The sequence below is a fragment of the Ambystoma mexicanum genome, chromosome 7p (genome assembly GCF_040938575.1).
Source record: "Ambystoma mexicanum isolate Mex_15411 chromosome 7p, UKY_AmexF1_1, whole genome shotgun sequence".
Lineage (NCBI taxonomy): Eukaryota > Metazoa > Chordata > Amphibia > Caudata > Ambystomatidae > Ambystoma > Ambystoma mexicanum.
In genome coordinates, this window is record NC_090939.1 from 58,955,706 (window position 1) to 58,979,635 (window position 23,930).

Consider the following 23,930-nt stretch of genomic DNA (forward strand, 5'->3'; position numbering starts at 1 on the left):
CAGGTAGCAGAGGGAAGGGAGTTGTGGCAAGCCTCCACAGGACCAGGCAGCAGACGGAAGGGAGTTGTGGCAAGCCCCCACAGGACCAGGTAGCATCCGGAAGGGAGTTGTGGCAAGCCCCCATAGGACCAGGTAGCATCCGGAAGGGAGTTGTGGTAAGCCTGCACAGGACCAGGCAGCAGACGGAAGGGAGTTGTGGCAAGCCCCCACATGACCAGGTAGCATCCGGAAGGGAGTTGTGGTAAGCCTGCACAGGACCAGGCAGCAGACGGAAGGGAGTTGTGGCAAGCCCCCACAGGACCAGGTAGCATCCGGAAGGGAGTTGTGGTAAGCCTGCACAGGACCAGGTAGCAGACGGAAGGGAGTTGTAGCAAGCCTCCCCAGGAACAGGTAGCAGAGGGAAGGGAGTTGTGGCAAGCCTCCACAGGACCAGATAACATCCGGAAGGGAGTTGTAGCAAGCCCCCACAGGAGCAGGTAGCAGAGGGAATGGAGTTGTGGCAAGCCTCCACAGGACCAGATAACATCCGGAAGGGAGTTGTGGCCCTCCCCAACAGAAGCAGTTGCATGATGCGGCTCACCTGGGGACTGGTTGATGGTGTGCTCTACTAGCCAGGTTGACCGTTCCCAGCTCTCACTTCGTAGAGAATCCTCTGGTCCATGGTCAATAATTAAAGCTCGTTATTAGGCAAGCCACTTCCTGAGTCGAAGGCGCATACTGGGTTGACCGACTAGTAATAGAGTGGTAACGGTTGATCCAGGGGCCACCTCTTGAAAATGAATTCTCCACTCAGTGCCTTATTGAAGTTCACTATGGCTGCCCCAAAAATCCCTACTTCTATGGATCTCCAGGTCCTGCAATATTCAAGCAGATGCAGCCCATGACTTCAATGCTGCACCCGACAGGTCAGCATGAGCGGAGGTACAGATTGAAACGGGCTCTCCGTATGGTCCTGCCTAATTTCGGGTATAGGTTCAAACGATAAGTCTCTCTTCCTTTGCATCCAAATGGAACTAATGGAGGCGATTGCAGCTCAGGCAGGGGGGATGTGAAAGGCTCTGCAGGGGTTGGCTCACAGACCAGCTGGAGTTCACCCTGCAGACCACCTTCGGGTAAGGATGAGGTTGGAAAGCTCACTGGTGGACCCTGCTGCTAGGCAAATCCTGGACTTTGAGGGCAAGCCTGCCATGACAGGGTGCCCCTCACTAGAGGTCACCACTAATTTTTGACTACCTTTACCCACGGTTGGCCAGCAGGGTCAGACTGGGACAAGAAATAGGCCTGGATACCCCAAAAAAAGTGGGCCACCCCTCAAAAAAGTGGCCCTCGAACCATCATCCAAGAATCGTGTCAATTCACGACCTAATGGAAAATGCTACTTATGGAGGGTTACTGTTTCACTGGTAGAGCCACCTACGCGTGTGCAGGAGCCATGACTCGTCTACATATACACGCTCAAAATTCCATACGTACGCAAACATTACACTTCAGGTGGTAAACCGTCTCATCAAATTCTCTTCTCTGTTATTCTCTAAACCCAGAGACTTTCTCCTGTATACAACTGGCTGCCCTCGTCCTTCCCAATAAAGTTGCTTTAGGTCAGTAATCAAATGTCTTGAACATCATGAATAACAACGAGCTGGAAGTTTGTGACAAAGAATCTGCAGATCTATCTATCTTTGTTTATTACACACACAACTTCTTGTATTACATGTCTTAAATCACTGGAAGTACAGTGGGGTTAACTAGATTTTTCAGGTTGACATTATCTTGCATTCTGGACTTCTAGTTTACCATTGAGGATCTGAACATTAAACCCACATGAATATTCTTTTGGTTTAATGGTTTAACCTGCTGCTATGAGGATGTACATGTTGTCATGTAGCGTTATTATGCAATTTGTGTTTTTTGTAAGTAAACTCTATGAGACTTTATTACTGTATTGACCTTGCAATCCAACAATTTGAGCCAAAGTTTGTAATCCTGGTCACCACTACACTCTCCCCTTCCCCCCTAGCCCCCCCCAATCTGTCCGACCATCCCACTTTCTCTTTTTTTGGATGCAGCCAGAGTACTCGGCGCTTATGTCCCAGTCCACCACTGCTGGGGGGGTGGGGGGAGGGCGGGATGGGGCACTCGCAGGCTCTGGGTATGGAAAGATACTTTTCAATACGGCATAATCGAAGAAAAAAAGGCTGTAAAACTAGGTCCGGCCAGAAGCTCCTGAAAGCGTGGGTGTTTTATGAGCCTTCGTTTTGATGGGGTATTTTCAGTCAGCTGTGTCCAGCAGTTTGCCACAGACAGAAAGCCCTTGCCTGAATATCGCTGTACGCAGCGGTGTGGCTGCAGCGATTAACCCCTTGGTAATGAAACCGAACTGTGGTGCCTCCCATAAACCGGCCAGGCCCCAGCATCTGAAGTTATGCTGAGTTAATGTAGATATATACTGTTCTGATTGGAAAAACCATAAATGTTCCCTTTATCCATCCTGCAGTTGCTGTGTTTACAGAAGAGCACAGGCCTCTCGTGAGACATGTGCACTGCAGAGCTCTGGCCATATAAAGCCTCCATGGGGACAGGGCTTTAACCTGCTGAACTTCCCTATGGAAGACTAGGAAAGAGCCCTGTTGTGACTATTCAACCATGAGAACAATGGTCCAAATCCCATCTCCCCCTGCTTAACCACACCGTGTGATCTGTGCTAATCCATTTTTCTGCACTGACCGCGATTCATTAACTGGAAAAAAGGGACCACTTAAAAGCAGTAAACGTGCCTGTTCACAGTGTGTGACACAGTGTTGTTTTCCAGCAGCGAGTCCTAACATTGAACTTATGGTAACAAAAACGGCTACAACCTGTAATTGACTGATAGAATATTGCAGATTTAAGAGTTACCCTGTTATATTAAACGCAGTCGTTGTATATAGGTCTCCGAGCCAAGCTAAATGAAACACCCTCTTGGTTCTTCTCCCGGCATCCTCACGTTGTTTGTTCTCTGACATATAACAACGTCTACTTGTCCTCTGTGTTACTCTACTCAAAACTGGGGCGCAGTATAAAATGTGTCATATTGCAAATGAACACCTTGGGCTCCCAGTGCACCACTAATTCAATGACGTACAGTGTTGTTCCCGTGCTAATGAGCTGCCTTGGGAGACGTAGCCGTGATACTCTTGTCTTCTCGTCATCACTTACATGAGATTTGTTGGGCTGAGTGCTCAAAGAGAATCATGTTTATACCATGAAATGCATCGTGGTCCAAGCTCTAAATAAATGCCTTATTAAAAACAATGTATGTTTTTAAAAGACACTTGCCGCTTTGAGTCGGGTGGTAGATGGGATTGGTATCAACCGCATACTCGCTTTTGCTGAATTGCCTCACGCGCACTGTCCCATGGTGCGTATTGTTTGGCTGTGTTTAGGATTGCTTCGAAGCCCTGTGGCATAACCGTGCACGTTCTCTCTGGTAGTCTGCTCACCCTTGCCTCCACTGCTCTGCATGCTGGATCTGGACGTCCTCTATACCCCTCACGCACTTGAGGAATGAGTGCGCGGCAGGCACCAAGTGGCAGAATGGAAGGCGGGAGCGTGAAAGATCCACACACGTCATGATCGGCCCACCCACCACCTGGGCCCCAGAACAATTTGTTGTACTTGCAACAACAACTTGGCAACTTCAATCACATTGCATTTGCAACAATGCACGAGCCGGCAGCCCCCTGGCATCACGCCGTCGTCCGGCGGATCGGCTCAGCTCAGGGGCACTGCCAGGCCAGCATGCCTACTCTCTATTGTGATGCATTCATCAAAGAAAGGTAAGACATGTGTCTTTGATGAATGCATTCGCTGTGCGTGCCACGACGAGGCGCGAGCTGGCTGCTGAGCGGGCTGCAACGTGCAGCCCGCTCAGCTAGGTAGAATATTGTAAGCTGCCTGGCTCAACACCAGCCATTTTGAGACCGGTCCCCAGGGCCTCGCCCTCCAAGTAGTGATCGGCCCGGCCACAGGCCGAATGGCCGACGGCCCAGTCTGACCCTGTTGGCCAGACAACTGGCACATGGGACCTCCTGCTAGAAAACTAGGATTTGTGAATTGAACGCTTGGATGCATTAGAGGGGGGTCTTTGGGTTCTCGGATTGAGAATTTGCAGGTTCATATTTGGGCACGTCCAGACATCCAGAGAAGTTCCACAATGAATCTCTCATGCTACAGTTTAGGACTTTCTGTCTTGCAATGTTCTGTTGGTTGCCAATGGGAGTGGGTGCAAGTGGCCGAGTGTTCGGGGGAGAGTGTTCGTGGGAAGTCTGGGATGGCACTGCCAATCATTTCCACATCGAGATATAATGATGATTTCTGCAAACCTTCTGAAGAGGGTGGATGATCAGCAGTAGAGTAATGCATTAATAATAATGAACAACTTGAGTGTCTTGTTAATGGAAACTCCAGCGAAAAATTAAGCAGTCGTTTTGTAAGCCGTCTGATGGGATGTGTTGCTGTTAACATGAAATAGCAGTCTCTAAGCATAACATAAGAAAGGTTTCAAGTATTGTTAACCTTGACCTGAAGGCCACATGGAGCCCTCATCACCTGCGACTGCAGCCCTATGCTACTTAAGTAGGTCACTTATGGGGTGCAGTAGTGTTGCTGTAGTTCTGGGGTGCAAAGCTGTATACCCAAAGTAGCAAAGTGTGTTCATGCACCTGCTGCTGAGGGCTCTGGTAAACCTGCATGACACATTTGGGAGTCCCTGCGGTTTTGCTGGGCCTCACCCTGTACTCTGGATTTTACAATGTGAGTTGAGTATTTGTAAAGTCTGCCAGAGACAGCACACCAACACCAATCCTGCAAGACTGATGATAAAGCCAATAGTTTGAGCTTCTGTATAAGCCTTTGTCAAGCATTGGCATTGTATGCTTAATACTTCCATGTGTCCACGTGGCACATTATATGCACAGGCAGTACCATCACGCGTCTGTTGTGGCCATTTTCTGTGGTTCCCCATTACATGGTAGCTATGGCCATTCATACCCGTCTCATGGCCAGGGTGAGGTCTCCCATGACCGACCAGCCTAGCTCGTCCCACTAGCCATGTTATACTCCCTTTTCTTATTCCTTTATGGGGCATCTTGGAATAGGTTAAATTTGCTTTAATCAAAAAGTGTTCGCCTTTATTGAAACATACCCCCAACCCCGTGTTAATGAAATCTTTAGTCCTTGCACGTTACCCACCAGGTTGCAGATTCTGTACTGGCGCACGACGCTGGAGCAGACATGAATCCAAGGACAGACTCTACAACCAAGACCCAGGAAGCGACCAAGCCCTAATCCCCACCCCATCCTCCCATGCTACCCTCCCTCAACTCACTTCTCACTTTTAAAATCTTGCAACCTTGCACTTCACCCACTCCAAATCCTACAACCCACTAGGTCTAGTGGGCTAAACAGACCCAGAGGCGTTGCTAGGGTCGGAGGCTGGGGGAGCTATAGCCCCGGACCTTTTGGTTATAGCCCCGGAAAGAAGTTTGGGGGCTGCAACCAAAAGGTTAGCTAGCCGCGAGTCCCAACATTAGCGTAGCCCCAGATCTTTTCCAGACCTAGCAACACCCCTGAACAGACCCCAGATCTTCTATCAACCACTCCAACAAGCGCTGCTTTGCAGCCGCCCTTCTGTCTAACCCGCCCCAGTATTTACAGTTTCTACATTGGAACAGAGGCAATGGATGCGTCCGACTTGCACTCGTCAACAGCACAGAGTTTCCGCATCTGCTTTCCCTCTAACCTCCTAACACCACTCCACCCATCCCTCTCACATAGCCACGTGCAGCGAGACCCGCATTCTTGGCAGAAGCACGCTATGCAAGAGCGCTTTGCCTTACTCTAGATGGGTTGCCTAGGGGCCAATGAAGACCATGACCTGGGAGCAGGTCAACCCTGGCAGTAACCATGCCCCACCACTGGGTAGTGCCCTAGATTCTCTAGGGCTGTTGCCCCTGCCCGATGCGCTGTTAGCGATTAGTACTAGAACATTGTTTGGCTAAAGGCACAATGGGAAGGCTGCAGCAAGACACAACCGTGTATTCTTGAACGAATAGCAAAAGCCGCCCGCAGGTAAATCGGCCATAACTAAACACTTGCCTCTCCCCATAATTAAAGAAAAGCAGAATTCAGGTGTTTTTCAATGGTCGGGAACAGTGGAGCTCTTTTTTTTTTTGTCTCCTCTATATTGGACCTCATTACGAGTGTGTCGGTGTGGTCATAACGTGCCGGTATTACTGCATACTGGCATGTAACCGCACCGGCACACTCCAAGACTGCAGGTAGGGTGGTGGATTTTCCGCCAGCTCTAAGCTGGAGGTATATCCGCCACCCTACCGGCAAAAAAACGCTGGTATTACCAGTGCCGGAATAACTGGCAAACCCCCCCCCCCCCCCCCCCCCTCGCCCTCCCTCCCCCATGGAGTCCTACGACGTTTCCACCACTTGGAATCTGCCGGTATTACAGTTTGCTGGTATCCCCCCGGTAATACTGGCAGACTTCTAATGAGGCCCATTGTCTGTACTCCGAAAGTGGCATCTGTGCTCGAGGAGAAGGGGGCACAGGTAACGCATAGAAATACTTCATCTGATGGCTGATAAAACAAGGTACTGAACAGCAATATTCTCTATGGTCGTCGGCTTCACCCTGGCTTTCTTTTGCTTTTATCGATATCTGACCTTTTTTTGCATCGATTTCCTGTTTTAGTCTCCACCCCCTGCTGCTACATTATGCTGCAGAAAGCATGGAATGCACCAAGCACTTCCTCCTCTTATTGCATTGCCTCGCCATCACACTTATGTAATATTCCTAATGAAGAGCCACTTGAATAGGTTATTGGCTCAGTCTGTTGTTGAGGCAGAATTTGCTTTTTTGGGGCGGTGGCTCCCTAATGTTTTCGGTCCCATAAACGTGTTGCTAGCCATCATGTCTTTTCAACATCCTCTCGTCGCGGAGGCACTTGTACTTTTTAGTGGTCCACACGGCTACTGGGGCATTTTCTAAGCACCCCGTTTTGGTCCCAGCTTTACTGTCGCCTTGAAAGTGTCTTATGAAGCAGGCTGGTTGCAGTTGTGATCTACTTTTGGCCACAGCTGGGTTATAGCCACTGTTACCACATTCACATCCTAATGCACCTGTGTGACAGCCATTGAGGCACTTATCCACATTTTTAAGCCCCGTTCATGGCTGTTTTGGACCATCCCTTTATGTGTGTTGGCTGCTAGGCATGCCCACACGACAGCCTGATCCCACACAGGCACCCCTTATTGCAGCTAAAGTCAGTGTAGACTCGTTCAAAGTCCTCTAGATGTCCTAGTCTACATGTTATGTTACTTTGCATTTATATAGCGCCTTATGTACCATTGGTATGGTCTCAAGGTGCTGGTAGGTTGAACGCCCTTGGGAACTGAAGTTGAAGTCAGTAGAGGGAGTAGACAGAGTGAAAAGGTGCGTGTGAGTACCGGATATGTGTGCAGCTGGTGTGGCATTCGTGTGATAGCTGCTTCTTAGCGGTAGGTGTGGTGGTTGAGAGATCAAGAGTATGTGTTCGTTCTGGCAGGTTGTTATCCAGACCGATTCTGGCTGCGTTAGGCATGAGGAGAACGCCTAGGCTGGAGGGTGTGTAACCAGCAGTGTTTAGTTAGGGTGATGGGGAGTATGAGGCAAATTATGGTATGAGAACAGCTATACCGAATGGTGTCATAGTATCGCTGTGTTATAGTTGAGTGGTGGTGTAAAGGAGAGTAAGCGTGGATATGGTAGTTTACCTTAGATGCTTGATATCGAGCCCATTATGTACTCCATCCGTTCCATGTACTCCGACTGTTCACGCATTACGACCGTTTCATGCACTCCAATCCGTTCTATTCACTCCATTTTATGCACTCCAACCATTTTATGCACTTCATATCGTTCCATGTACTCTATCATTTTTGTAGTGTCCATTCCGTGCCCTCTATCTGTTCTGTGCATTCCATCCGTTGCATGAACTTGCTTAGTTCTATGCGCACTATCAGTTCGATCAGTTCTGTGTTCCTTCTGATCAGTGCACTTCGTCCGATATATGCATGTCATCCCTTCATCATCCGGTCTGGTCCTTTCATTTGTTCTACCCGCCTTATCCTTTCTCCATGCATCATCCATCCACATATGTCCACTTCACCCGTTCTGTCCACTTCCACCCGTTCCACCCACTTCACCCGTTCATCCACCTACTTCATCCGTTCTACCATTTCACCAGTTCCGTCCACACACTTTACCCGTTCCGTCCACACACTTTACCCGTTCCGTCCACACACTTTACCCGTTCCGTCCACACACTTCACCCATCCGTTCCACACACTTCATTCACCCGCTCCACCCAGTTCATCCGCTCCACTCACATACTTCACCCGTTCCAACCCCATACTTCCTCCGTTCCAACCACATTTTTCACTTGATCCATCCCCTTCACCGGTTCCATCCACATACTTCACACGTTCCATTCAGCATACTTGACCCTTTTTGTCCAGATACTTCACCCGTTCCTTCCATATACATCACCCGTTTTTCCAGATCGATCCTCCGTTCCTTCCAACCACTTCACCCGTTTACTCCGCACTCTACATCCGCTCCACACGCTTCATCCGCTCCACACGCTTCATCCGCTCCACACGCTTCATCCGCTCCACACGCTTCATCCGCTCCACGCACTCCTCCGCTCCACGCACTCCTCCGCTCCACGCACTCCTCCGCTCCACGCACTCCTCCGCTCCACGCACTCCTCCGCTCCACGCACTCCTCCGCTCTACGCACTTCGTCCACTCCACCAACTTCATCCGCTCCACTCACTTCGTTCATTCATCCTGCATTATTGGTTCAGCCCATGTCACTTGTCGCACGCACTCGATCCGCTTCATGCTCTCCATCTGTCCCATGCACTACACCTGTCTCATGTACTCAAATCGTCTATTCTGTTAGTTCCATTTATACCATGCACTCTTACATTCCATGCCATCTGTCTGTGCACTCATCTGTCTCCTGTATTCATCTTTCCATCCTCTTCACTTTATTCCTTTCGTCCATTTTGTTCCTTTCGTCCATTGCAATCATTTCATCCATTTCATTAATTTCAACCGCTTTAATTCTATCATACAATTTATTCTTTTTATCTACTTGACTGCTTTGATCCACTTTAATCGTTCTATTCCGTTTGTCCTTTTTTAGTTTACATTAGAGGTTATTAGTTTTCGATTTCTCGCTTGGATCTTGATGTTGTATTGTTATTTGTTTTATTGTTATTTATGACCTAGTAGTTTGGGTTAGTTGAATTGCTGTTATCCATTTTATTCCTCACGTCCACATTTATCCACTTGTCCATTACATTTATTTCATCCATTTCATTAATTTCAGCCACTTTTACTGCTCTCGTACAACTTATTCTTTTTATCTACTTCGAAGGTTTGAGCCATTAGAGGTTATTAGTTTTCGATTTCTCGCTCGGATCATGATGCTGCATCATTATTTATGATCTAGCATTTGGGCAAAAGTCATTGAGATGCTGTTATCCAGTTTGAGTTAGTTTGAGTTCGGGGTCGGTTTTAAGGGAAGAGCCAAGTTTTCAGTAATTTGCGGAAAGACATGAGGTCTTCAGTGAGTCGGATGTGGGGTGGCAGTGCGTTCCACAGCGTGGGGGCCAAGGCTGAGAATGATGATCAGCCTAACCTGGCTGAGTCTGTTTTTGGTATGACTAGGAGGCCGGCTGAGCTTGATCTTAGAGTATATGCAGGGTGATAGGGTTTTAGTTTGTTTTGAAGATTGAGGTCCGGTTTTATGCAGTGCTCGGTGAGAAATGCATAAGTGAGTGCCTGCGTGTGTGGCGATTTCGAGGAAGTGCATTATCAGTGGAAGCCCATGTGCATTGCTTGGATTCTGACCGGAACTCCTGCAGGACTGCTGATTAGGATGGGCTGCTGCTGGGGATCCTGGCGTCACCATACTGGCTGGACACTGGATCCTTTGCCACTGCTCCTTCCCTGCTGGTGGAATCCCACCCTGGGTTTTACTTTGGCACCCTGCCATCGTCTGACCTGGCGAGACTGGATTGTCATTTGTGGGGAATCGTCCTTGCTCGCAGTGCTGCCTCCCTGCCAAATCTCTCTGGTCCATGATCATAAAGGTTTGGGGTTCTTCTGGCCTGGAAGTAGAGTGTCTTCCTGCTGTTCTGCCTCTGCTGCCTTTGTGAGAGATTCTGGGTCGCCGACTGCCACTACCCGCATTGTGGGACTGTTCTTGTTGGCTGACTGCTCCTTCCTCTTCCAGGAACTAACTTGGAACCTTGCTTGGGTTATTTCCTGCTTATGGCGCCATCTGTAGTTGCTAAATTTTCTGTCTCATGGGTCTGCCTTTCAGGGCGTTCTTTGTTGATCCTTTAGTCATTCTGAGCTTGCGGTGTGTTATGGGTTCACATCCTCTCTGCTTGGAGACCACACCCACAGATATCCAGACCTAAACCAGACCCCCAAACTCACCTGTGCACCTGCTGTTCCTGAGCTGAATTGTCTGCAACCAGCACAGTGAGTACTTGTCCCCAGCGTCCGGGGTCCTGTTCCAGTAGCTTGTTTCATCTGCCGGGGGGAGTGGGGGACTTTGGGCCTGGGTGTAGTGAGGATTTAAGCTTACCACACCTACTGTTTATTTCCGTTTGGTGTGGGCTTTCTGCGCTTAGGGTTTTAGTTTGTCTTGAAGATTGAGGTCCGGTTTTATGCAGTGCTCGGTGAGAAATGCATAAGGGAGTGGCTGCGTGTGTGGTGAAGCCCTCTTCAACCAGCTAATCGTGGCCTCTTGGGTCTGGCACTCTTGTTGGGGGTTCCCTCTGGTGTCCCTTCTTGGCTTGGTGCCTTTTTGTTCCTTATCCTGTGGGTTTAAATAAGAACTTACCTTTCCCCTATAACATTCCCCATAACAGCAGCAGACATTTGGGATTTGGAACACTTTTGGAAACTCCTCACGGTCCTTCAAAGGAACACGCATTTCTGCCTCGTCCACCATAGGGCCCTGATTTCAGGTTGTGCTAGTGATTTATTATAGAATTTGGTGTAGTAAATCATTGCAGTTTACTTCATGCACAGGAAAATATGGGGTTATAGTAACCACTAGTGGTAGAATTGTTTCGATTTCTAGGGCAGGGATCTGCAACCTATGGCCCTCCAAATGTTTTGGACAATGACTTCCATGATCCCTAACCATTGACTAGGATGGCTTTGACTGATGGGACTTGTAGTTCAATACCTCTGGATAGCCAAAGACTTCAGATACCTGTTATTGGGGGTGGACTGGGACCTATTGAGGCCCAGTACTGTACGTTTAAGTGTACCTACTGTCTGGTGGCCCTTTCAGCTGGTTTCCTATATAGTTCCAACCCCTTTCTTTCCTCATTTGTTAGTACTTGTACAGGACTAGTACTTACCTGTTAGGTTAGAGTCCTGCAGTAAAGTAGAATCCATTCACCTTTTCCCCTATGTACTTGCTTTGATGGTGTGTTTTAAAGTACTTACTTGACATTGCTGCTCACCTTAATGCCTTACTAAATAAATGTTTGTATTTTGTATGGGACTAATTGTAATTTGGTAGCAGCCCATTGCCTCTTAAGAGTCAACCCTGAATGTCCTGCTATGTTACCCATTGATAAAGTTTTGGTTTCAATTGGTGGACTGTCCCCTTACGAAGGACAGGTCTCTTTAAACCCCTAACCAGAGGGATTTAAACAGGAACTCTCTAACACTTTCCTACAGACAAGGATTTTTTTTTAGAAGAAAACTGGTGTTAATAGGATTTTGTTGGTGTGAGGTTGGAATGTCTACAAGCGGGGGTCTCTGTGAGAGACAACCAGGTCCTTTTCATGTCTGGCTGTCTTGATGGCTAATGATACTAATCGTAGTGACTAGTTACGCAGTGCACCACATAAACAGAATGTTGTTGTGGTGCTAAAAGAAAGGGTATTACCATGTTATCAATCTCTTCTGGTGAAATGTTGAGTCAGCCATGTTGGTATCCCACCTACAGCATACACCCTCCTGCCTGTAATGGATGCATAGACTTGCCGAGTACAAATTCTCAGACTGCAGTGACGAGACAGAATGGGAAATGGCCCATCTCACAGCATGAGTTTGAAATGAAATTACATTTTTGTTCAATTGTGGTAGAAGTAAAATCTGATGTAGAAAGTAACCTCATGCAACCATTTTGTCTTTCAGGCGACAGAAGAAGACCGCGTCTCATTCTGTAGTGGGGCTGAAGGACCTCAAACCCTGCAGCCGCATGGGAAAGCCTATTCAATGCACCTCCCACCCTTTGGAGGAGCTGCGCCTCTTCTGCGAGACCTGTGACCGCCCGGTGTGCCGAGATTGCGTGGTGGGTGATCACCGTGACCACGCCTATGACTTCACGGCCAGCATCATTCATAAGCATGGAGACTACATGCGGGAGCTGCTCAAGTGCACACAGCCTCACGTGGGGGCCCTGGAGGGGGCCCTGCGTGGGATTGAGGGAGCCGGTAAGGCGGTGGCTGACCGCCTAGAGGCTATAAAAGCTGAAATAGATAAGTTTGCTGATGGCTACGTCCAGGCTGTGGAAGAGCACCGGGGTCGGCTGTTGACCCGCTTGGAGGAGCTAAGGATGCAGAGGGAGCATGCCCTGCAGCTGCAGCGGGCACAGTTGGGGCAGCTGCTGTCTGACATGAGGACTGGCGTTGACTTCACAGAGCGACTGCTCACTGCCGGCTCTGACATAGAAATCTTGGTGACTAAAGGGGTAGTAGTCCACCGCCTCCGCAAACTGAATAAAGCTGACTACAGCGTCCACCCCAGTGTGGACGACTGCATGCGATTCTCCCCCAGTGAAAAGGCAGATCAGTGCTGTGGCTATGAGATGTTTGGGGCCATAGTCACCAAAGCAGTGGATCCCTCCAAGTGCACCCTGCATGGAGAAGGTATGTAGTGTGCCTATGCAAACGCGGTTGGAAAAGTGATTCTGTCTGAGAACAGATTTCTTCTGCCTTACATAGGACCTTGGCTGATTTCTAACCCTGCCCAATTGGCTCTATGTTGTCCTTCTAGGTGCACAGTCCAAAAAGTTACCTTTGGAAAAATTGTCTTTTGACTCTGCTTTCTTCCAAGCCATGTGCTTGGGTTCACAGTTCCAAGTTTCAGGTTTGTACTTTTCTCCCTGTCATGGGCTTTGCTTCTTGGTGTTCCAGTATATGCAATTGTGACTCTCATCCCTGTAGGGCAGGCCCAAAAAACGATTAATATAAACTCCTCCAAGGGGATAAGTAAGTGCACCATTTGCAAGAAAAACAAAGTTTTATTACATAGAAATATGGCCGAGAGTGTCAGTCAGTTCCGTAAAACTGACAACTGAAATCTCGCTCGACACGCCCAGTTCGTGTTACATCTTTTATAGCAGAAAACCGCCAATTAACTTATATAAGACATAGCAGATGCAACATAATCCCATGTTCTCCATTGGCTAACACCTATACAGAAATCTAAATATCCTGTATAGTTCCTTACCCCAATGGTCGTGCATATCCAAATGAAAACCCCTACAACATGACCTAATTATACAATCTGCAGTAAACACTGTGATGTGATTGGTCCTCTATATTCAGGTACTTTGTTGCAAGAATAGACTCTCCTTATTGATCAAGGTAACTTTGGCCACCTCGTGATGTGCGTACCTCCGACAGGACCCCATCGGGGAGTGAATGTGAACAATTAAGTCAACCCCACCTGATAATACAATGACTTCCTCATGAGACCAGCCAATCTGGCACTACCAGATAGCCCATTTGACCTTTCAGCTGCACTCTTTGGCATCACCTCTTGCTACTCCCGTCTTGGAACACGATACTTCCCTAGCATGCCTCCTATCTTATTCATCTGGGGGTTTAGGTTGTAAAATAACATTCCCCAGTCACCTGAAAGATATACCCAGTGCTCTACATAGTTCCCTAGGTCAGGTGGGGGATAAAGTGTCCCTGGGGGACCGACTGGATGTTCTAACCATACCATCTTGTTCTTAATTTTACCACTCTATTTTCCTGTCTGTCTGTGTGTGCGTGTGTTTTAAGAGAGGGGTAGCTTTACTTGTTGTGAGGGTTAGGCGGGACATCATAACTCCTTTAGGTAACGTCATGGGGCAGCATCACAGGACAAGCTGGAAGGAGTAAGAGACGTCCACTATAAGGACAACCATGGAAACTAGCTCTTTTATGGCTAGTCCCAACCAGGAAAAGGGCCCATGAAAATAACAGATCCAGCCAATCTTGCTCTCCAACTTCAGCTTCCTTCTCCATGGCAGCATGCACATTTGTTCAGGGCCCTTATGATGTGGGTCAGGGACCCATTTGCTGAGTCATTGGATGGGACATGGGTCCAACAGGAGCTCCCTATTTTCTTACATATACCCCCCTCCCTGGCCCCAAGGAGGTTGAGTATGTATCTGTTCTGCAGTGTCATTAACTGGATGGCCCTCAACACCTCTATGATTGAGTTGAGGCCATACTCTGTGTAATTCGCAATCTGGATCATCTCCCATCGGGTTATTTGCAACCATTTTGAATTGGAACGAGCAGGGAGGTAAAGAAAGTCTCTGTCTTGCTGAAAAGACTGTATTGGTCTGGTATAGCTTTACGCTCATCAACAGAGTCTTGGAAGAAATTATTTGAATGTTTACAGCTAGGTGAGCTCATTGATCAATGGGCACGCTGGTGGGGAGGTGGCACAGTTGTAACTGGGGGTGGCTGCGGCACATTTATGATGGTAAGGTTGGCACCGGGCATGATAAGGACAGCAGAATGTAACGTTGACAGGGAGCACACACCTTTCCAAAAGGGTGGAAGGTAGAGCTATGCAGTGCTCCCGCACGTCCAGAAAATGTCAGTGAGCACTGCTGTTTCTCGAGTCACGTATACAAAGTCTGATTGCAGTGCTCATTGGTGCCAACAGGCACGCTACCATTGCCTCTGTATCACAAAGAAAAGCGTGTAAGTATCTGTACTTTAGCAGGTCGTTCATTCATCTTTATACACGTTAACCTCTTTACGGATCTACTCATTACATCATAGTAGTTCTTCTTTGTGTACCACTACTTCCTGAGAGAACCTCATCAGTCCCTCAGCTCTGCAGCTCACCAGCCCCTCATCCCATTTTTTGTTAGAGAGCACAGCACCTTCCAGCTGTAGTTGCGGTCTGATTTGACACTGCACCTGCTCCTTATTCTCAGAACACTCACTGGTGTTTGCTTCTTGCACTGTTGCTTGAACCTTATGTCCTCGTACCCGATATGGGGCTAGGTTATGTTATGTTATGTTACTTTGCATTTATATAGCGCCTTATGTACCATTGGTATGAACTCAAGGCGCTGGTAGGTTGAACGCCCTCGGGAACCGAAGTTCAAGTCAGTAGAGAGAATAAAGGGAGTCAAAAAGGTGTGTGTGAGCACTGTATATGTGTGCAGCTGGTGTGGCATTCAAGTGATAGCTGCTTCATAGCAGTAGGTGTGGTGGTTGAAAGATCAAGCGTATGTGTTTGTTCTGGCTGGCTGTTATCCAGACAGTTACTGGCTGCGTTAGGCCTGAGGAGAACGCCTAGGCTGGAGGGTGTGTAACCAGCAGTGTTTAGTTAGGGTGATGGGCGGTATGGGACAAGTGATGGAATGAGAACAGTTATACCGAATGGTGTCCTAGTATCGCTGTGTTCTATTTGAGTGGTGATGTAAAGAAGAGTAAGCATGGGGTGTGATATGGTGGTTAGTTTAGGTGGGTGAGATCTCGCCCATTCCATTAGTTCATGTACTCCATCCGTTCCATGGACTCAAACTGTTCCATCCACATATTTCATCCATTCCATCCACATGTTTCACCTGTTTCATCCACATACTTTGCCTGATCATCTACATACTTCACCCGTTCCATCCTTCTACTTCACCCGTTCCGTCAACAATATTTCACCCGTTCAGTCAACAGGCTTCACCCATTTCATCTACATGGTTCACCCGTTCCATCTACAAACTGCACCCGTTTCATCTAATTACTCCACCCGTTCTATCTGCATACTCCACCCGTTCCATCCACATACTGCATCGGTTCTATCCACATGCTTCGCCCGTTCCTTCCACATACTTCCCCCATTTCATCACATACTTCACTCGTTCCATGCACATGCTTCATCATTCCATCTACATACTACACTCTTTCCTTCTACAATATTTCATCCGTTCCACCCTGTTCACCCATTCCCTTAGGGCATCCATTTCCCCTAGTTCATCTGTTCCACCCGGTTCATCTCTTCCATCAAGTTCCTCCGATCCGCCAGTTCATCCGTTCCGCCCAGTTTGTCTGTTCCACTCACATACTTCACCCGTTCCAGACTTCCTTTGTTCCGACCACATTTTCATTTGATCCATCGTGGGGACAAGAGGGACGTCGTATGGGGACTCCTGCACTGCAGTTTGAAGGTCGGCGGCAGCAATTGGCTTACACCAGATCAGTGGCACTTTGCAGTTTCAGCTACTCGCAAATAGCACCACCGTGGTTCTTGGACACCTTGTGGGCTCTCCTTGCTTCTGAGGTCCAGCACTCTGTTGAGGTGGCTCAGGCTTGGGTAACCCTGCTTCGGGAGGGTCCTCAGGATCTTCCTGGATCTCGAGTCCTGCTTAAAGACAATGCACTCGTTCCCAGTGTTCCTGTCCCCTGGCACTCGGTTCCAGCAGCAGCAAAGAAGTACAGTCAGCAGGAAGAGGGGTTGCAGTCAAGTTAATCTTGTGGTCAGTGGATCCCACCAACCCAAGGAAAGAAGTCGTCCGCTCCGGGCTTCTCTAGTCGATACAGAATTTGGAGCTTCAGCACTGCAGCAGGGCTTCACCGGGTAAACCAACGGGCCAGGAGGGTGCAGCAAGCTTCTCTTACAGTTTCTTCTTCGGTTCCTTCGTCCAGTGGTTGACTCTGCCTTCCTTGCAGGATTCTCCCATTAATTCGTAGCCTAGCAGTCACTCACATAGCAGGGTGGCTGTCCTGCAAGGACAGCCAGCCTGCCCATCACCTTTGGGTGCATTCCTGTAACCAAGGAGACTAAGCACATGGAATTTCGGGAACCTCCCTCGCTTCCTGACATGCCGGACACGCTGGAGGCCGAGGCGGGCTTCACCCCTGAATCCCGCCAAAGACAAAACGAACAAAGGGACCAAACCTTGTTTGGCGCGCACAGTAAAAACCAAGAAAGACCTCACAAGCAAGAAATGGCGAAAAAAAGACCAGGCCTTTTTGGCAAAATGGGCACCCATGGGTGCAATACTGCAGCTGCGAATGCAGCCTGCAGTAAAAAATGAACAATGGTAGGAAAATTAAACCACTGCTACCAGCCATTAATTGTAGTGAGGGTAACATTAAAATGTTACAAGAGAAAGTAGACAAATGGGATACTAAGTAACCCCCAGCACTCTGCGTAAGATGGTGTGTGCTGGGTCTACAAAGAGAAAAAGCTAAGTAAAGTCAATTTTACTTTTCTACTTATGGAAACAGTTTATCCAAGATAAGGTATTTAAACCTTAAGAGAAATCCAAAAGCCTTCTCTGTGACACTGCACTGAAGGTGCTGTGCTGTGTGTCACAAACAAAAGAGGATGCCTATGGAGTTTGTCAGACTCCAAAAATCAAAAAAAAAACAAAGTCCAAATCAGATAAAAAATACTTGAGCGAGTGAGAAAAAGGTCTTATCACCCATAGATGCCTCTCCCACTCTACACCCCTGTATCGGTCAGAAATAATTCACTGGGTAAACTCACTTAGACCCAAGCGGGCACAGTACTCCCACCAGCTCACGGTCCCTACCTTTAAAAGAGCCAAAGTCAGAAAAGCAAGCTTTCCTGTGCTAGCACCCAAAAACTGGAACGCTCTGCCACTCCCATGCAGGAAGGAAACCTCCCTCACTGCCTCCCGAAGAGCTCTGAAAACCAAGCTCTTCATCTAGGCATCTCCTTCAGCCAGTTCCCATGTAACCTTGGAATTTACCATTTCTAATTCTGTAAATGTCTGTATAAATGCTCAGCTCGGGTCTGTATAAATGCTCGGGTCTGTTTTTCTGCACCATACTGTATCTGTATGTACCCAAGTGATGAATCTTCTGTAAAAGCACCACGATGCCTCAAGGCCGTTCCTCGCTTTATAAATTCAAATAAATCGTTTACACATTTTTTTTAGTGCTTGATATCATGCTTTTTTTGTTTTTTTTATTTTGATTTACTTGTTGGGTGTTGGAAGCTTTTGTTATTTTTCCTTTTTTTTTCCTTCAAGAGAGGAAAATCTTCATAATGCATCCGAGGGTATTTCAGGGTTCTCTATGTCAGCTCTTATTTCTGAGTTTGTCGCACATTTTACAGAGGTGAACTCAAAGACGTTAATGATTTCGCAGCATATAGATTTATCTGTGCTTAATTCATCGGTGGTAACTGCTTGTGTTTCATGTGAATCTTTCTTCATGTTGATGTCGGATATAAAAGCTGATGGCTGGATTTCTGAGGGAGTCCCTCTATGACACTCTAATAAATCGGTCACATTTCTTGACCAGGTCTTGACCGATTGCTAGCTGGTCATTGAAAAAAAATTCTATTGACACTTGATTTGATGACAAACTGCATAAGTTCCAACTTGGAGCATATATTTGCATAATTACTTGTTGTTCGTTCATTTTCTTGTCTAGGTTCTCAAATAATTTGGTTAAGCTATATGGGATACATTACTCACCGTAATCGTATTTCTGATGCTTGTATCTGCTTAGATTCACATGCCGTGCACAGGCTGACATCCAGTGGAAGCCGCGGAGTACCACAGCCCGTCCCTCGAAACTCGTAAATGGTGCACTAAACACTGTGCTATCAAAGATGGCATTTCCATGGGAATAAACAATCTGGGACTGCCAGTTGCGTGTGGGATCAGGGAACATATGTAGCAGGACCCCTTTTGAACTTGCCCTTCCCACCTCCCGCATATGATTATACCAAAGGTTATCCGTGTCGGGGGTGATGCACATCTGCAACAGTGTCCAAGAGAACCCCTGATATTTATTGTCCCTTCTGCTTCTGGGCACGGATGCACTCCCATTTTCTGACACATGTGCTACATCAGTGTCATTATACCCCCCTATATATACCCTCACCATATAACTCTAGACAAAAGAGGGAGAGAGAAAAACATACAATACACATATTCTTGATGTGATCCGCTGTTCCTGGAAGCTATGAGGAAGAGTTAATATTTGTGTGTCCCGAGGGACGCATCCCATACAGAAATGTCATAAACATATTGGCCAAACTCCTCTTTTAGTGCTGGCCCACCAGTGGGTCCTGGGGAAGAGGGCCGGTACTGGTGTCGTTTCTGACGTCTGTGAGGTAGATCCAATACATTAGTCCTTCAACCTTGACTGCAGATGGCGTAGAGTAAATAACAACAGAAATGGGTGTTCCACTTCCTGATGAACACACAATCTCCTGGAAAGAGCTGAGGTTGTTGCAGAGATGCTGGGTCGACCATATCTGTTGATGCCGGCTGTTTTGAACAGGGTGCAAGCTCTTGAGAGATAACTTTAACACATTTGGTTAAATCCCTAAGCTAGCCCTCAAACTCCTCCCCTAATACATCAGCTGTTCTGTGAGCATCTGAGGCTGTGCAGGCATGTGTGAGTGGTGTGTGTAGCTTTCTACCCGTCATTATTTTGTGAGGGCTCAAATGATGCTCCTTTCCTGGCTGATTCCTAAGGGTAAACAGTGCAAGTAGAAGACAGTAGAGCCAGTTCTTACCCAGAGAGTGACACATTTGAGATAAAAGCTGCTTTAATAAACCATTAAGATCCTCTACAACACTGTTGGCTTGCATGTGGTAAACTGAGCATAGTTTGTACCTTTTGCCAAATAGGGCAGTAATTTCTTTGAATTGCTTATTAAAAAAGCACCTCCCATTGTCTGATTTCACAAGATCACATATTCCCCAGCGAGAAAGTACCTTGCGTACCAAAAATGTAGCTGCTGATTTGGCATCAGGATGGGCACATGGTCCTACTTCAAGCCAGCGAGAGAATCAGCATACTACAACTATCAAATAACGATGGTTACTGCACGTGTTAACCATGTTGCTGTAGTCTTTGTGGAGCTCCTGAAAGGGCCCTGAGGGGCAGGGCAGTGTTCCCAAAAACGTTCTGATGGTATGACCGGTGGCAGGTGATGCAGTTTGCTACAAACTTGTTCATATATCCTGAAGATTGGGGACAAACCAGTCCTCCTGAATATCTGCTGCAATATATTGCTTAGATGTATGTGTAGGATAGTGCAGTTGCCCGAAGGCAACTGTAAGCAATTCCTGAGGCATTACTACTTTACCTGTAATAGGTTGTCTCAAAATCGGTCTGTCAGTGAAAGAAAACATCCTCTTTTGACCCACAAATCCTTCTCGTGTTGTGGGTCGTGTACCTGTAGTTCAATTATCTGTGTCGGGGGAACTGCTTATGTAAGGATCTGGCAGCAGCACCTGCTAGATTGCTATGTCAGGGGATGCAGTGAGATCTGGTACTTCTAGATCTGCTGTTTCTTTAGCTGCTCTGTCTGCTGCATCATTACCATAAGCAATTAGGTCTGTATTATTCATCTGGGCTGCGCATTTTACCACGACCACCACTGAGGGATGGATCAATGCATACATTTATCTTGCTAATAATGCTGCATGTTGTACGGTGCTCCATCTGATTTCTTTTTTTTTTTAACCCACCTGCGCCATCTGGAAAATCCCAAAGTAATGTATGTTGAGGCAGAAGAAATGGCAACTAAAGTACCTTGTGACATTTCTAATGCTTCTATAAGTGCTATGAGGTCTGCTGCCTGTACAGAGCAATGTGTAGGCATTCTCTTTTTTTTATCATGACCTTGTACTCCCCATCTACAAGGCTAACTACTGCTGCACCAGTGTGTCTTTGACCTGTCCCCTGATCAATCGTTGATGACCCTTCAAAGAAGTGCAACCCCCCCCTCTAAGTGTATCCTCCCTGACCTGAGGTGTCATCTTCAGGACCTTTGTATATTATGCAATTGTGCACTAACTCACCTTGCTGTATGGGTACTGCGATGAAGGTGGCTTGGTTCGCATGTGCGGCACCTGACAATGTGAATGTAAAAGTTGGACAATATGACCATGTATCTAGACACTCTGTGTGGTGAGGGTTCGTTTAGCCCTTGCAACAAGGGCTTGGTGTAACTAGAATAATCAAGAATCCATGACCTACAATAATTGCATAGTCCTAAGAACTGTTGCATCTCCTTTACTGTGGTCGGCTGCGGTGTGTGTTTTCTGGGGTTACTCTCCTTCCTGCTGTTATTATTTGGCCTGGGTATACTACCTCTTTCGGGAAATACTGCATTTAGTTTTTGTCTACTTTGTACCCCTTTTTGGCAAGTAATGTTAAGTGTCACTGAATCTCCTACACTGGTCTTCTGTAGGGCTGCAGACCAAAAGATTGTCTACATATTCAATTATTATGCTCATTACCTGTATGTTACCTAAATCATTTGTATTTCTCTGGTAAAAATACTCTGGGACTCGCAGGACCCCTAGGTAATCTTTTGTGCTGAAATATCTGCCCATGGTCAGTAAACGCTGTGAGATATTGGGAATCTGGGTGTAGCGGAATGGAGAGGAATGCATTCTTGAGGTCGATAACAGTAAAATGCATCGCTTCAGTTGGTATGTTGCAAAGAATCGTGGCGGGATTGGGGATCACTGGGAATTATACCTATACAATATTATTCAAAGGGCAGATGTCCTGTTTCATGCTCCAACCTGAACCCTTTGCTTGTTTACAAGTATATGACTTTGTTGAATGGGGACTCTGATTGCTGTATTATTCCTTGTTGCTATAATGCTACAATGGTGTTATAAATTCCTTTGTCAGCCTCTCGTGACAGGGAATGCTGCCATACTCTGGGTAACACTGGGCCTTGCTTCAGATTGATGCAGATGGACACTAGTTCTTCAATAGTCCTACATCATGGGGGTTACTAGTTCATAAGTTACTGGGTACCTTCTCCATATCCTCCTGCAAGTGTGATGGCAATGCCGTGGTAATGAGCATAGTGTGGGGTACCTCTCTGTGTCGATCTGCGATTTGGCATTTCTCCTGTGTCTTGCATCCTCGAACAGCTGTTCATCAGATAAGTCCATCAGGGGCTTTGTTGGGTCAATGCATAAAACTATGTGCCATTCGGCCTCTTCCTCGTCTGTACCTAGCAGAATTATCATTTTTCGTGTTCACTGCTTACAAATCTAATGTAATGATCATGCCCAGGGCATTTTCCTGGGGGACAGCTGGCCTGAACAGAAACTCTGTGGGTACATGCAGCATCCTATCCTTTATTCCTGGCATGCATACTAGCAAAACTGTCACCCCATAAAGAAACTTCCCTTGTGGCACTGTCACTGTAAAGCACTTGTTTAATCGCGGCAGCCCTAGCATGGTATATGTCTGGTGTTGAGCACAGTACGCCTTCCTTGGTAAATGCAATGGTCATATTTAGTTTACAGGAGGTCCTTGCCCAAAAGGTTGACTGGGGTATCTTTTGAATACAATAAGGGAGCTGACCCATCTTGCGTGCCTACTGTGATGGGTACATCTTCAGTGAAAGGAACTGGCATCATTGTCCCAGAGAATCTCTGCGTGTCCCATTATCTTACCTGACAAGGGAAGCCTTCCTTCACTAATACAGGACTTTGTAGCTCCTGTGTCAACCATAAATGTGAATGTTTTATTTCCTATCCGCACTCCTACCTAGGGTTCCTCTTCCGAGTCGGCACTGACTGACAGAACTGGGCATGTCAGAGCTCTCTGTGGCCTGTCCTAGTGAGGATAGGCGTGTGTTGTGGGAAGGGTTGCCTCTTAAAACGCTTGGTCCATTGTACTGCGTCACTGTACCTTTTATAGCAAGGGATTTTTGTCCCATGACTGTGTAGGGGTCTAGGGGTGTGGTGACTGCATGTATGGCAATGTAACGTTTGGGGCTGACTACTCACTTGGCTGCTTGTGTGTTGGGTTCTGAAGCTGCTGCAGTGTGTAAGGAAGGCATGGTATCAACAGCAAGACAGAAACAAGTGACCACAGTTCAAGGGTGTTTATAGAACTTTCACAAGGGTGTGATAAATGCCTATCTAAACCTAAATCTACAGATGGGAGCAAGCTACGACCGTCAAATAATTATAATAATGCAGTCCAAGTGGAATCTTATCAAAATAAAAGGGCTTATGCTAAAAACCTATTGCCAATCCTTGCTGCTAATTTACAAATAGTGTGGGGTAATGTTTATGAAAAAGAAAGCAGTGTTTACAAAAATGATGTCAGTGTGTTCCGGCCATTGGCCTCCCTTCCCCACGTTTTCAGCACGGGGCAAGGCGGTTCACTCGAGCAAAGCACACACTCTGGCTTCTTCAACATGAGGATACAGTTCTATTTCCAGCAACAGGGCTTCTATGCCCATGTCTCTCTTCTCATCAAAGTCTCTTGGTTCAGAGGGCCTGATGTACAAATAAAATTAAGATACACAGTTCTTTTATTCGTGCTTCACCCTGGACCCCCCCTTAGCCAGACTCGGATCCCTGTTATTTTACAATCAATGCTGCGGATCCCCCTCTTCCGGGCTCAGATCCCTGGAATAACAAAGTTCAGAGAATATTTGTTTTCTCAGGTGACTCACGGTACACCCCGGATGCCCCTCAGCGGGGCTCAGATCCTCTTCCTTTTCAATTAGTCTCCCTCAGCTTGGCTCAGACCAATTGTAGTTCACCTTGGTTTATCAAAGACTTTCGAATGTGCACAGGATTTAGC

At 47.1% G+C, this 23,930-nt stretch overlaps 1 protein-coding gene across 1 annotated transcript in view; it reads left to right on the top strand.

The window, feature by feature from the left end:
• Positions 1 to 23,930, top strand: part of TRIM45 (tripartite motif containing 45) — a 151,824-nt gene that overhangs the window by 61,795 nt on the left and 66,099 nt on the right. Inside the window, exon 3 of the mRNA XM_069635771.1 lies at positions 12,271 to 13,004. Within this exon, the coding sequence (XP_069491872.1) occupies positions 12,271 to 13,004 (734 nt within the window). The remainder of the gene's footprint in view (positions 1 to 12,270; positions 13,005 to 23,930) is intronic.